Source organism: Crinia signifera, chromosome 1, assembly GCF_055691185.1.
Source record: "Crinia signifera chromosome 1, ASM5569118v1, whole genome shotgun sequence".
In the NCBI taxonomy this organism is placed as follows: domain Eukaryota; kingdom Metazoa; phylum Chordata; class Amphibia; order Anura; family Myobatrachidae; genus Crinia; species Crinia signifera.
In genome coordinates, this window is record NC_139217.1 from 161,142,553 (window position 1) to 161,156,421 (window position 13,869).

General features: G+C 44.4%; 1 protein-coding gene across 3 annotated transcripts in view; it reads right to left on the reverse strand.

The window, feature by feature from the left end:
• PAQR3 (progestin and adipoQ receptor family member 3) overlaps positions 1-13,869 on the reverse strand; it is a 44,833-nt gene that overhangs the window by 17,234 nt on the left and 13,730 nt on the right. For 2 of the 3 annotated variants that reach the window (XM_083175590.1, XM_083175582.1), the window contains exons 4-7: positions 8,685-8,840; positions 3,252-3,449; positions 3,074-3,164; positions 942-1,085 (exon numbers count right to left, since the gene is read on the reverse strand). In XM_083175590.1, coding sequence (XP_083031716.1) covers positions 943-1,085; positions 3,074-3,164; positions 3,252-3,449; positions 8,685-8,840 — 588 coding nt within the window. In that variant the 3' untranslated portion in view covers position 942. Of the gene's footprint in view, positions 1-923; positions 1,086-3,073; positions 3,165-3,251; positions 3,450-8,684; positions 8,841-13,869 lie in introns of all 3 variants that reach the window. The other variant, XM_083175574.1, reaches the window with a different exon arrangement.

Consider the following 13,869-nt stretch of genomic DNA (forward strand, 5'->3'; position numbering starts at 1 on the left):
TATGCCCCTTTGTTCTATTCATATTACTGTTTAAATATACTTGTGTCTACATTCTTATTTTTATATAAAAATAGATCAACAAGCTCCATAATGTCAACACAGTTTTGGTTTTATATTCAATACAAATACCATATAAATTATTTTAGGACTATAATGCATATATTATGAATATAATGCAATACATTTAAAAAAAATAATGTACTATAAATGTGGTGCAACAGTTCAGTGACATTTTTAATAGGGTTAAATCTTCTTTGAATGCGTGTAAACCCCTTAAATTATGAAAAGTTGTGTGTGGATGTATAGCTGCCATAAACTAGGTGATTTGCATGCAATTTGGCTACTTTTTATGTAAATGCTGCAATCAATCACATAAAATGCACGTATGTGACAGCAGGTCCAATGCTATGACTGGTCCCATGCTCAACGCGCAAGCCTGCGAGTGGCAGCTGCTGCACTAGTCATCTACCGGATCACAGCCAAGCCGGTCAGGCTTGGCTAGTATTGCATGCAATCCGGCTGAAGGGGGGGATTGTGTGCGACTTCTAAAAGGGGAGAAGTCATTGTAATGTATGGGGGTCGGATCAGACATGTGCATGATATGGTCTTCAGTTATAGCCTCATGAAACTACAAAGAACCTACTGTATGTTTTGGGGTTTACTAGCTGCAATACGTAATATTCTGCCAGGTCTACAAAGAAGTTACATTTCCATAAAGTGAACAAAATATCAGGTATTAGTGTCATATAGCGACTTAATTTACATTATGTACAATATCTAATCTCCGTGTAAATACCGATCAGTAATAAGATGTATTACTGACACATCAGTGTTTAATTAAAATGTAGACTTCATGTTCAAATGCACTGTTGTATCACACCTAGTAATGATAGAACTCAACAAATGGCTGTAGTTATACATACATCGTGTCATTCTCTTACATCACAGATGTTCCACATGTGATGGGCATGGCTGGCTATGTCTGTACTGCATGATGTACACTGTAGACTGGTGCCACCAATACAACATCACTACTGCAAGTATATGCCACAACTGATGACTGGAACCAAGGTAGTTTAGTTGTCCTGCAAAATCGTAAAAAGGTCACATTTCTGGAATTGGACAAGACAACAGTACTTAATATTTGACTATCGCATATTTAAAGTTTAAACATTTAACATGGAATATATATATATATATATATATATATCAGGCCTACCCTACACGTTACATGATGCCTAACCCACCATAATGCCTAAACCCAATCCAAATCCCCCCTAGCCTAACCCTAATGGTGCCCAGCATACTTACGATCGAGATGCTGGCTTGTGTTCCCCAACATCTATATCAGGGGTGGCCAACCCGCGGCTCGCGAGCCGCATGAGGCTCTTCTCCTCTTTATCTGTGGCTCGGCGGGTTGGGCGTGCACGCCGCCACATAAGCAGAGACCCAAACACAATGTGAGAGTATTGCGTTGAACTGACGCTGGAGACGCTGCTGCTGCTGCCGCCGGTGTCCTCCTAGTGCGACAGCGCATGCGCAGGGTCACTCCTTGTGCGGACCGTCAGTGCTGTGAATGCCGAAGCCGCGGCCGCATGGGGAGTGATCCGGGGCATGTGCTGTCGTGCTCGGAGGTTGCTGGCGGCGGCAGCGTCTCCAGCACCAGTTCAATACTATTCAGATCCTCCCCCAGACAGCAGCAATTCTGCAGAGGGATGGAAGAGCCAGTGACAGTTGGATTATTCCTCCCTCCTCCCCTCTAACTTTTTCTGTGCTGCAAAGCACTACTGGGGAGAGTGCAGGAGGCAGGGAGCTGCTGGGAGAGGCTGGCCAGGAAGTAACTGCGGAGTGCCAGCTTAAGTTGCACATACAGCAATTTCTTCCAGGACCACTGGCTCTGTGCAGTGTGCACCCCGGGAACATGGAGATAACAAGATGCTGAATGCTGACCTTTGGTCTGCGAGTTTCCAGGAGCAATGGTGGTTGCAGAGTGGACACTGCACCCTGTTACCAGCATGGCCTTCCACATAAACCAAGCTGACCGGCTTGGGAAGGTGAGATCCACCATTATGTGTCTTTTGTCTGCAGAATAACATGGAGGTTCAGTACATATAGTAAGCTGAGGTCTGGTGACATGGGTAGGGCAGAAGACATATGGGGCCAGATAGACACAGAGGAAATGGAGCTATCAACAAATATGTTTTTTTTTTTTTTTTTGGTTGCAACTTGCAATCATTGATCATTGTGTTGTTTTTGTTTTTTTAACTGTTGTGGCCAATGTGTGTATGTTTATTTTCCTGTAGTGGCCACTGTCACTTTTTACATGTGGGAACTTTTTACATGTGGGAGCAAAAGTGTATTCTTTTTTCTGTAGGACCCAGGATGTGTGCTATTTGCCCTGTGTGAGTTTTTTTTTTACTGTATTTTGGGGCCCTTGCAAGATTTTACTATGGTGTCAACAAAGTCCTAGTTATGCCCCTGACTCACAGCGTGTTCAGCTCCTGCTCCACCTGCCATCCTGATCCCTCCTGACTGCCCCCCAAAGCCCTAGTAAGCAAGGCCCTTTCTAAGAAATTTAAGGCCAGATAGATGAAACTGGCTCAATTTTTATATAGGCCACAGCCCATTTTAAAATGAGACGTGGCCTTTCAGGCGCTAGGCCACGTCCATTTTTGCATGGTGTCGGCTCTTTCTCTTACCAGAACATATTTTTTTGGCTCTTTGCCTCTGATTGGTTGGCCACCCCTGATCTATATAAAAATCTTTCATTTAAAAAACCTAACATTTAAAAAAAAAACATTTCTATCTTGCCGCACTCTTTTGGAGCTTAAACTGCCTAAACGGTTTTAAATTCTTCCTTTGTCACTTAAGTAGAAGCGCAGCTGTATATTATTGGCTATGAGACAAATGGATTGATAATCTGCCCTTAACATGTAGTACAATATTTTTGCCCACTTTGGTCACCAAAGTAAGTAGGGAATACAACAGCCTAAGCATGGCCATTATCACTTTTAATTATGCAGACTACAGCATTTGTTATTTGGGGAGGGTGCTTCTAAAGTGGTTTATTTACCTGGAAAATACCTTTCCGGAACTTTGGAAATATAAAACAGAAAAGCAACAGCTGCAATTGTATACATCACAATGACTCTGGGGGCGAACTCCTGCAGAAGAGAATTGATCTGTACATAATTCAACAATCAGAAGAATACGAACACAATTAATGCAATAAGCAGTGTTATTGCTCATACCTGGACAATAGAAGCCCCAATACCGCCATTCAGCCAAATCCAGTGGACTGTTGGAATTATTCCATATCCAGAAACTGAGCAAAATATAACGGAACGAAGTCTATGCCACTGCTGGGTGAGGTAGCTGGGATGTATTTGAGCAAAGAACACTGCCAAAATCATAGCTAGCACGGTGATTAAATACACCTGACGCCAATACTGGAAGACATTAATGAGATAGTGTTAATATACCAGAAAAATAATACACAAAGATTGTCAGTAGGAAATAAATCTCACAACTAAACTGCAGAAAACTTTTAGCAACTTTTAAAAGTCAACTAAAAACCCATTTTTTTTATAGGATCCAACAACTTACACTAATCTTTCTTTCAATTATTAATGCTACCACGGGGATGGTAACCTGCTACCATCATCGAGAATACCATTCCTAGTTGAAGCCCATCTGCTTAAAACTGTTAAAAGTGCAACACCACTGTCTGCATTCTAATGCAAGATATTTTCTTACTATAAACTACCCCTGCATCCCACCTCAATATACTTTGTACTGTAGATGAAAAGTTGAAGAAGAGATCTCATCTTCTCATCTCCTGACTGAAGTGCCAGCTGAAATTGCTATTCAGTGGTGTTCGGGGATGCTGCTGGCACTGGCTAATGAGGAAGGTGGTGTCACATGCAGTTTTGTTATAAAGAACCAATTTTAAACCGCCATATCTGAAACAGCTCAGCTCTCATTAAAAAAACAATTAGAATAAAAAAAGGAAATTAGTCACTGCAATTTGTTTTGCAAAAGGTGCCATAGCAAACAATGGGAGCATGTCAGAACAGTCAGGAATCTCTCCAGATAGAGAACAGTGTTGAAAAGCCTCCACTATTTGTATCTTAGAAATGTAGAACTCAGAAATGACCTTTGCAGAGATCTCCACATTGTTATGTGAAGCTATCACCTGTGAATAAAGTTTGCATGCATTTGTGTTTTTCCCTTTGGTGCTCCAGATTCCATTAATACACCAGAAAACACACAGATATGTCCTCATACATCCATGGGCGGATTTAAGGATGACGGCGCCCCTAGGCACAACAATAACGCCGCCCCTCACCCCCTGTCTAATTAGATTATTTTTATTGATTACTTATAAGCTCTCATTTGATAATAGCCAATATAATGGATTTATTTAAAAAAAGCCACTAACTGTGACATGTTCTTTTATTATGAATACATATTTACTAAGTAGGACAGTTTACTGGGGCATTATCTGCATGTCCTATCATTGACACTCTATTTTAGATGGAATATAGTACAGTACAGTGGATATTTTGCAGTTATTGGTACATTTGGGCTGACAGTACTATCACAGGCATCCAAGTGCCGCCCCCAAACATGTGCCGCCCCTAGGCCGGTGCCTCACGTGCCTAATGGGAAATTCGGCTCTGCATACATCCTTGCTGCAGTATTTCCACACAGCCCTTGAAAATCATCGGGCGACTTAAGCCTCTGAATCTGTACACAATATGCTACAACATGGTAGCAGCAGCTTTTTTCCCATGCAAGTTCTGTTCTGCTCCATATACAGAGTCCCTCACACACACACACTATACAAGCACCATATAAGATTAACAAGCACAGTCTCCTCATACGTCTTTATCTCATTGCACTGCAAACAAGTATTTTTATTTAAATACAAGCAATCAGCGCTGAGTTGTATGGGACCTTGTGTGCGTATTGAGGCTAGATGTATGAGGACATATATGCGCACAGGTAAGTTAATTTGCTGCTATTAAACATAGGCCTTGGAACGTTATGTAAATTTAAACTTTAAGCGCCAATGGGAAATGGAGAGATGCGAAAGACATTCTCTCTCTAAAGTGCTACTGTATAAGTTATTAGTAATACCATCTGCAGGTCCTCAAAAGTATTACTTTTATAAGATGTTTTTTTCCCTCTCAAGCTTCACCAGGTTAATAAAGCCCACGCCATTGTGCAATATAATAAATCTGGTTACTGTTCTCTTTGTTAATCCAGGAATATTAAAGTGAGCCAATGTGCAAGGTTATTAAAAAAGTGTAACAATGATTAAAACTATACAAAGTACAAAATGAATAGTGGTGGTATAGAAACGATCACTTCCAGGTGACAACATACAGTAACACGTACAGGACTGTGAGAAGGACTACCTTTGATTAGAACAGTGGTCGCTAACCCGTTGCTCGTGAACTACCGGTAGCTCACCAGAGCAATACGGGTGGCTCAACAACTGTGCCTTCCCACACCCCTCCACCTTGAAGGAGACAGACATTACAGATCATATTTGACCTCTAGTGTCTGACTGGGTGCATAGCACTATGCTCTCCCGGGTAATGCTGCAGCACTGTGCTCCATGTAAGACGTTAGAGGTGAAATATGATCTCAAGCATCTGTCTCCTTCGAGGGGGAGGAGTGTGGGTGAAGATGGCAGTGGGCAAGCGGCGAGCATTGACCCCTTCGCAACAAGCAGGTAATTAGAAGCCTTACTGTAATGCATTTTTTGGGAGGGATGGTCCTGTGTCCCACGCAGTCCCACTCGCCTGCAGTGGGCATAAGACACAGTGGACATGCGCACAGCAGCAGGCAGATGGGCTGGGGGCAGGCCAGCAGCTCACACAGCACTCGCCATGCCCCTAGAACAGCAAAAATGATGCTCTCAAAATTTTGGGCGCACGCAGGTGTTTCTCTTCACCCACCGGCGAAGCTGGGAGGTATGTATTATGCATCAGGGGCATTATGGTGTGTGGCATAGTATCAGGGGCATTGTGATGAGTGGAATTTGATAGGGTGTGGGTTGGCAATGGCTGGGTAATAAGTTTTAAAGATAAGAAGCAATAATAATTATATTAAACCAACATAAAGACTGCTGTTTAGGAGAGATCCTATTAGCAGTCCGTGGTTGGTGGTGCTCCCAAAGATAGTTCAAAAGCAGAACTGGAGCAAAAAGTCTGAGAGACAATTAAAGGGAACCATGTTGGTTTTTTGGGGGGGCACGCTTGTTAAATTGTGATGTGTGGCATAATGTGTAAGGGACATTTTTGGTTATTAGGCAGACTTTATTTTTTTTTTGACAAAAATTTTAGTAGCTCTTCAGGAAGTTTATTTTGTCTCGAGTCGCTCACGTCCGATTAAGGATGGAGACCACTGTATTAGAGCCACATTTAAAATGTAATTTGCTCCTCTGCTCCTTCTTGTGGTTGACTTATACGGCCTACACACATGCCGATATTAAGGCATTTTCTAAGCGATATTGCTTAGTTTGGCAAAGTCGCTTATAAAATGCCCTCACCTCGGTGTGTGGGGACTATATCGGCAGCAATGCGAGTCCCCGCGCGTCTTTATCGCTGGCCGAGATTGATGGACAGTGTCCATCAATCTCGGCATCGGCAGGGTTCTCCCACCGGAGAACACTGGCGCTGTCTGCTCGCTTAGCACACAGAGCTGACAGCTCGCTCTGTGTGTGGGCTGTCAGCTCTGTGTGGTATGCGATAGCGGCGCAGCACAGCCCGACCTAGCATAGCTAGGTCGCCCTACACACATCTCTATGTGTTTAGGGCCCATTAGGCAGATATAGCTTGGGAACCTGCTGTTGGTAAAGGCTAAGACAGTAGGAAGTGCTCTTGATCTTGGTACAATATACTAAATTAATAGTTAATGATGTTTAGCAGTGCACCAAATGTTGCCCTCTTAGCATTTGAATTCCTACATAATGCATGTAATTCAAGGTAATATGGCTATTCAGATTTAGAGATGTTGTCTCCAGTAAGCCATACATTCTCCTAAACTAAGTCACCAATTTTGGATGAGCATAGACAGGGCCGGCGCTACCCACTCAGCAGCTCCTGCAAAGCAGGGAGGCGCCATGCTGAAAAGGCGCTGTCTCCCTCCCTGCTCTGCTAAAGCTGCCTCAGCCCTCACTGTCACTGCCTCCTGCACGCCGCCCGCAGCGCCTTTCTGACAGCGGGTGGGCGGCAGTATAAAGAGCTGCTCCCTGCACCGGGAGTGCACACAGCCTGCATGTTGCCTGCAGCGCCTGTCTGACAGCGGGTGACAGTATGGAGAGACTGAGAAGCTCCCTGCACCGCGCACACACACTCCTCCTCCTGTGACCTGCCCCCTCTTCCTCACGGACACTTGCGCTGAGGCATGTAGCGCTGTCTGTGAATGCCTGGATGACATGTCCCCCACCCATTACTCCCTGCTCCGGTCAGCTGTCAATCATATGACAAACAGGCAGCAGCGCTGCATCCCCTTCCTTCCCTCTTCTCAGTGTGCTGTGCCAGTGCCACTGCCAGTCCTTAACACTCCGCCCCCTCTATCTCCTCCTAGAGGGGTGTAATGGCGTCCTCAGCGTCCTGCCTATGCAGATAGAAGAGGAGGGACTGCACAAGAGTTAACCAGCAAAAGAACAGTAAGTCTTTTATTATACATGTTTATAACAATTTTTTTTAATAATTGTAGATTTTTTTTATATTAATTTAGACACTTTTTAAATAATGGGCTGGGTTATGTGCCTAAAAAAGGCCATACACGCTGCAATAGCAGCGTGCGATGCGATGTGTGCTCCTGCGGACCTTTAGTGCCTGTAACATTTTGCGGACACAGCACTGAGATGGTGTATGCATACATGTACGTGCACCCGAGATCCTCCATAGGATTGCATGTTGCATACGCTCCCACAATCAGCTTGTTGCAATGGCAATGTGAAAGGGCGCAAAATTTATGGTTTGTAGGAGGGCGCCGGACACCCTAGCACCGGCCCTGAGCATAGATCCTGTCTACCATCCTCTTTGCAAACACTTCTGACAGTATATATTTTCTAAACAAAAATTTTTACCTTGTAATTGAAACCGATTTCCTCCCTTGACAGGTAATGCTAATCAAGGGCTAAAAATATAGCCAATTATTAAACTTTAAAACACAATTATTGATTCTGTTTTATTATTATATTAGAAATTATAGGACATGTAGCATCTCATACAGAATGTTAAAAAATCCTGTGACAGACCACTGACCCACTCAATTCCCCAATCAAAGACTACAGTTAATGAACCCCAAATGGCTCTCAGTTGGCATTTCTCTTCCTGCCATAAAAGACTGTATTTGAAGTACTCACAGTACAGCTGCAGTTGGCAAAGCATGTTCAAACAGAACACACAGAAGGCATGAGTTCAACATGTCCCTTCACTCATTATTTTTAATATGGAAATTCACTCATGAAAATGATGTGGACTTCAGCTCCCAACAGTGCTCATTAGTAAGATAAATAAGACTCAAGGTCTGGAGAATACAAAATAAACCCTTGCCTGAGGCACTGGAAACCAATGTGATGGCTTCATTGATTTGAGCCAGGAAATTAATGATTTCTTTCGCTGATCAAGAATAAAATCGAAGAATGAAAGATTACCTACATTGTTACAGTAGAACGCATAGAACACCCCAGAGACATAGCAACCCAAGATGCCTATTGAAATGCCAGCATAATCCAATGCCATCCATCTTCGGCTGGTTTTCTCTGATCGATGACAACAAAAGAGGTGATATCCCACGGAGCACAACATGCAGACCTGCAAAAGAAAACACACTCCTTTACTTTTAACTTACACTGACACCAATGTACGCAGCCGCCCAAAATATGAACACCACATTCAATAGAAACACAGGTACTCCAAAAACTATGCATCTATGTTACAGGAAACGTTTTTTGTGTATAATTTTATATCCTACAGTACTATGTGGCCCAGAAACAATAAGGACATTTGTTGAATTAATTTCCAAAATGAAATACACAGTACGGATGTGTCCTCGTACACCTAGTTTCAATATGAAAAGCATCGCAAGACGCCTGGTGCAAGTGAGCGGCTTTGAACAATGTAGCATCTTTTGGTTGGAATTGTACAAAACTCCACTGATTTATTTGATATGTGGCATTGTATATCTGTGTCTGATGGAGTCTGAAGCTTTTATACAAAGCAAAGCGGAACTTGGCGTGAAACAAAAGCTGCAGCAGCTGCATTGGATACTAGAATTGGTAAAAAGCAACAACATCAAGCGGCAGCCTTGACACTGCGCCCTGCCACACGGAGATACCACCCCCACCGGAACTACGTAAGGGTTAGTTACAGGGACAGTATCAGCGTCATCCAACTTCTTATATGTCTTCCCCAAAAGGGTGTCAACATTACCACTAACGCCAATTCTTTTACAGGTACCACTCGACTAACATATTCATTTATTAGCGCATTTTTACAAATCTCTACATCTATCTATTATAAAAAAGCTGCTCTAATATCACAGCGCAGAACCTCCAAACCAAACCGATGTGGCATGTTGTGTAATGGGCATAACAGTGTGTGGCATAATGCGGAATCCTGGCAGAGTGTGTAAAAATGGCTCTAGCTGGCGAAGTGTGTGGCACTAATGTGTGGTGTAAAGTGAATTGGTAATATTATGTGGCCATAAAGTTATGCCCTAAATTTTGGGCTCTGTCCCTGTTTACGGGTTATGTCTTTTCTAGTATATTATTATTATTATTATTTTATTTGTGAGAGGGCCAATTGATACTTCCCACCCCCTCAACCCACAAAAGCCAGTTAGGGGTTATATTTGTTTACCCCAAGAAATAGGATCGGGCCAGCCCTCGGCTCAGGGTATATGCCATGTGGGGAGAGGAGGCTTCTGTATGTGTCTTGCTGGAGGGGGGGGGTTGCGATGTGTGTGTGTGTGTGTGTATATGTATATGTATATGTATATGTATATGTATATGTATATGTATATATATATATATATATATATATATATATATATATATATATATATATATATATATATATATATATATATATATATATATATATAGATAGATAGATAGATAGATAGAGATATATCTAGATAGATATATCTATCTATATATATATATATATGCTCCGGTGCCTTCCAATACAAGAATGAAGGCTGAAGAACAACGGCGGCACTCGGAGGCTTGTAAACAAAGTGCTTTATGTAATCATAACAACGTGCAAAATGACAGACCGACGTTTCGGGGAGAAAACCCGTCACACTCTGCACCTTGAAAATTATATATATATATACACACACACACACACACACAGCAATAACCTGGAGCACTCACAGACTTAAAGGAAAAGTGTTCTCATCATACTGGCTACTACAAAGATGGCACCGCAGAAGGCTGCCTTGTAGCTGTGCAGCTCAACCAAACTACATGTCACCCCTGTCCTTGTCCTCGTTCATCACCCCCTCGAGTGTGATGACCCTGCCAAGTGTGGTTACCAAGCACAGCAGAGAAGCCCTTCTGAAATGAAGTTCACCCCTGGAGCAGACCACCCGTATGAGCCTGACGGTACAGGACGTGGGCAGATTGGCAGCCCTCACAGTCCACGCTGCCCTGTGCAGAAACAATGCAGCAAAGTTGAATGGCAGTTGTTGGAGAACCATTCACAGAGGTAGCAGAAAAGTAAACCCGCAGGGCAGTGTGGCGGTGGTTCCAGACCACCAGATCAGCTCTTCAGCACTGCCAGCAGAGGCTAACCTGGATTAAGCCGCAGTGTGTACCTGCCCTGGTCATGAAGGAGAGGCTGTCGTACCGGTGCCTTATTGAGGTGGAAGCGGCGGGGCACCGGTCTGCACTCCCCACGATCCTGCTCTCAAACGTGCGCTCCCTGGCAAACAAGTTCGATGAGCTGTCCCTCCTCATGGGAAGCACAAGGTCAAGCATTGCAGGATCATCTGCATTATGCTTCACAGAGACATGGCTGGATGACCACACTGACCCCCCGGTGTCCCTGCCAGGATTTGGTCTCTACAGAGCTGATCGCTCCAAGGTTCTCTCAGGGAAAACAAAGGGAGGCGGCATCTGCTTCTACATCAATGATAGATGGTGCACCAATGTCACGATCCTAGGCAAATCATGCAGCCCTCACCCTTCTATTCCACTCGGGAATTTGCCTCGATTGTCATAGTGGGAGTGTACATCCACCCCCCCCCCCCCTTGCCTACGCAAAGGAAGCCCTGCACCACCTGGCAACCAGCATATCTGACATGGAGCAAAAACACCCAGACTTTCTGTTCATAGTGCTGGGTGACTTCAACAGAACTAACCTAAGCCAGGAGCTACCCAAGTTCAAACAACAAGTCACGTGCCTCACCAGGGAAGGGCGTACCCTTGACCACTGCTACACCACCCTTAAGTCTGCATTCTGGTCAATCCCCTGTGCTGCACTAGGACTATCTCACCACTGCCTCGTCCACCTACTCTCTACCTATACGCAGAAGTTGAGAGCAGCTAAGCCTGTCGTCAAGACAGTTAAGAAATGGTCTAACGAGGCTAAGCTGAAACTCCAATCCTGCCTCGACTGCATGGACTGGTGGGTCCTGCACAGACTGGGGGGTCTTTGAAGCCTTGGCAACTGACCTGAATGACCTGACTGACACCGTCACATCCTACATAAGCTACTGTGAGGAAATATGTATAACCACCAAGACCTACCGCATCTTCAACAACAACAAGCCCTGGTTCAACGCCCAGCTCAGACAACTCTGCCGAGCGAAAGAGGAGGCCTACATCAGTGGTGACAGAGCACAATACAACCCGAGCCAGGAACTCCCTAACAAAAGAAATCAGGCTAGCAAAAAAGCGGTTCTCTGACAAGCTGACAAATGACCTGTCCACTAATGACCCTGTATCTGTGTGAAAAAGAACACAATCTATAACCAGCTACAAGAAAACATCCAAACCCACCTCCATGTACCAAGACCTAGCTGATGAACTAAACAACTTCTATTGCAGGTTTGAAAAAGTAGACCACTGTGAACCAAACCATACCCTCTGTGTTGCCCCAAATGTCGACAGCCAACTCCAGTCACTCCAGGTCACTCAAGTAGAGGTGGAGGAGATGATCAAGAGGGCCAAACCAAGGAAAGCACCAGGTCCTGACGGGGTGTCACCATCTGCCCTGAGAGCATGCGCGGGTCAACTTGCCCCCATACTCACCAGGATCTTCAACAAATCACTGGAGCTACTCAAGGTTCCCTTCTGCCTCAAAAGCTCCACTATTGTTCCGTCCCCAAGAAATAAACTACTACAAATTTGAATGACTACCGGCCGATAGCTCTGACATCTGTGATCATGAAAACATTAGAGCGCCTGGTAGTGCACCACCTGAAAGCTGTGACTGGCCACCAGCTAGACCCCCTCCAGTTCGCCTACCGATCTAATCAATGCATTGAGGACGCAGTCATCCTGGGCCTGCACTACATTCTGCAGCACCTGGATATGCCTGGTATCTATGCAAGGGTCCTGTTTGTCGACTTCAGCTCAGCTTTCAACACAATCATCCCCAACATCCTGCACCCCAAACTACTTAGCCTAGGAGTCCCTGAAGCTAGGTGTTCTTGGATTGTGGACTTTCTGACTGACAGAAAACAAGTTGTGAAAGCGGGGGAATTCACCTCCCAAGTGCGGTCCATCAGCACAGGAGCACCCCAGGGCTGCGTAGTCTCACCCCTGCTCTTCTCCCTGTACACCAATGACTGCACCTCAGAGGCGCAAATCAGTAAAGATAATCAAATTAGCTGATGACACTACCATCATTGGCCTTATCAAGGATGGGGACGAATCGGCCTACAGACAATAAGTGGACCGATTGGACGGTGGTGCAGCAGCAACCATCTAGAGCTCAACCCACTCAAAACCATTGAGATGGCAGTGGACTTTAGGAAGAAGGCTGTTTATGTTCCTCTGATAACAATTGCTGACACTGTGGTGTCACTAGTGGACCCCTTCAAGTTCTTAGGAACTCCAATCTCCCAGGACCTTAAATGGGGGCCCAACACTGATACTATTGTTGGAAAAGCGCAGCAGAGGCTATTCTTCCTTAGGCAACTGAGGAAGTTCAACATCCCACAGAAGCTTTTGCTCCTCTTCTACTCCGCAATTGTGGAGTCTGTACTGTGCTCCTCAATACTGGTCTGGTACGGCTCCGCCAGCGAGAGAGACAAATGCAGACTCCAAAAGGTAGTCAGAACTCGGAGAAAAAAGCAGGCAACGAAGATAGTCAAGGACCAACTACATCCTGGCCATGGCTTGTTTAACTTGCTGCCATCAGGCAGACGCTACAGGGCTATTCCCACCAGGTCCACCAGAAGCCTAAAAAGTTTGTTTCCTCACGCGGTTCACCTGTTGACACGTGAACTCATGAACAGCTCACTGTCTAGTCGCGCCATAACCCTTTGCACATAATCTAACACAGTGCCCTCTCAGAATAACTTTCTATATGACTGTACATGTTGCCCCACCTGTTTATATTGTTTATACTGTATGCTGTTTACTTGTTACCCACCTGGCTGCTGCACAGCAAACCGAAAACAAATTCCTAGTATAAGCAAGTATACCTGGTCAATAAAACAGATTCTGATATTTTCAGTGACAAGTCACAATTCTCCGTCATCATATATGTAGTTGATTTCTCTAAATGGCAGGGGTGGTAGACAACGTTGTTCTACTAGTTTACTTGAGACTAAAAGCTGGCCAAACACTTGTGTGACTTCTATTAAGGGAGAAGTCGCACATGAGCC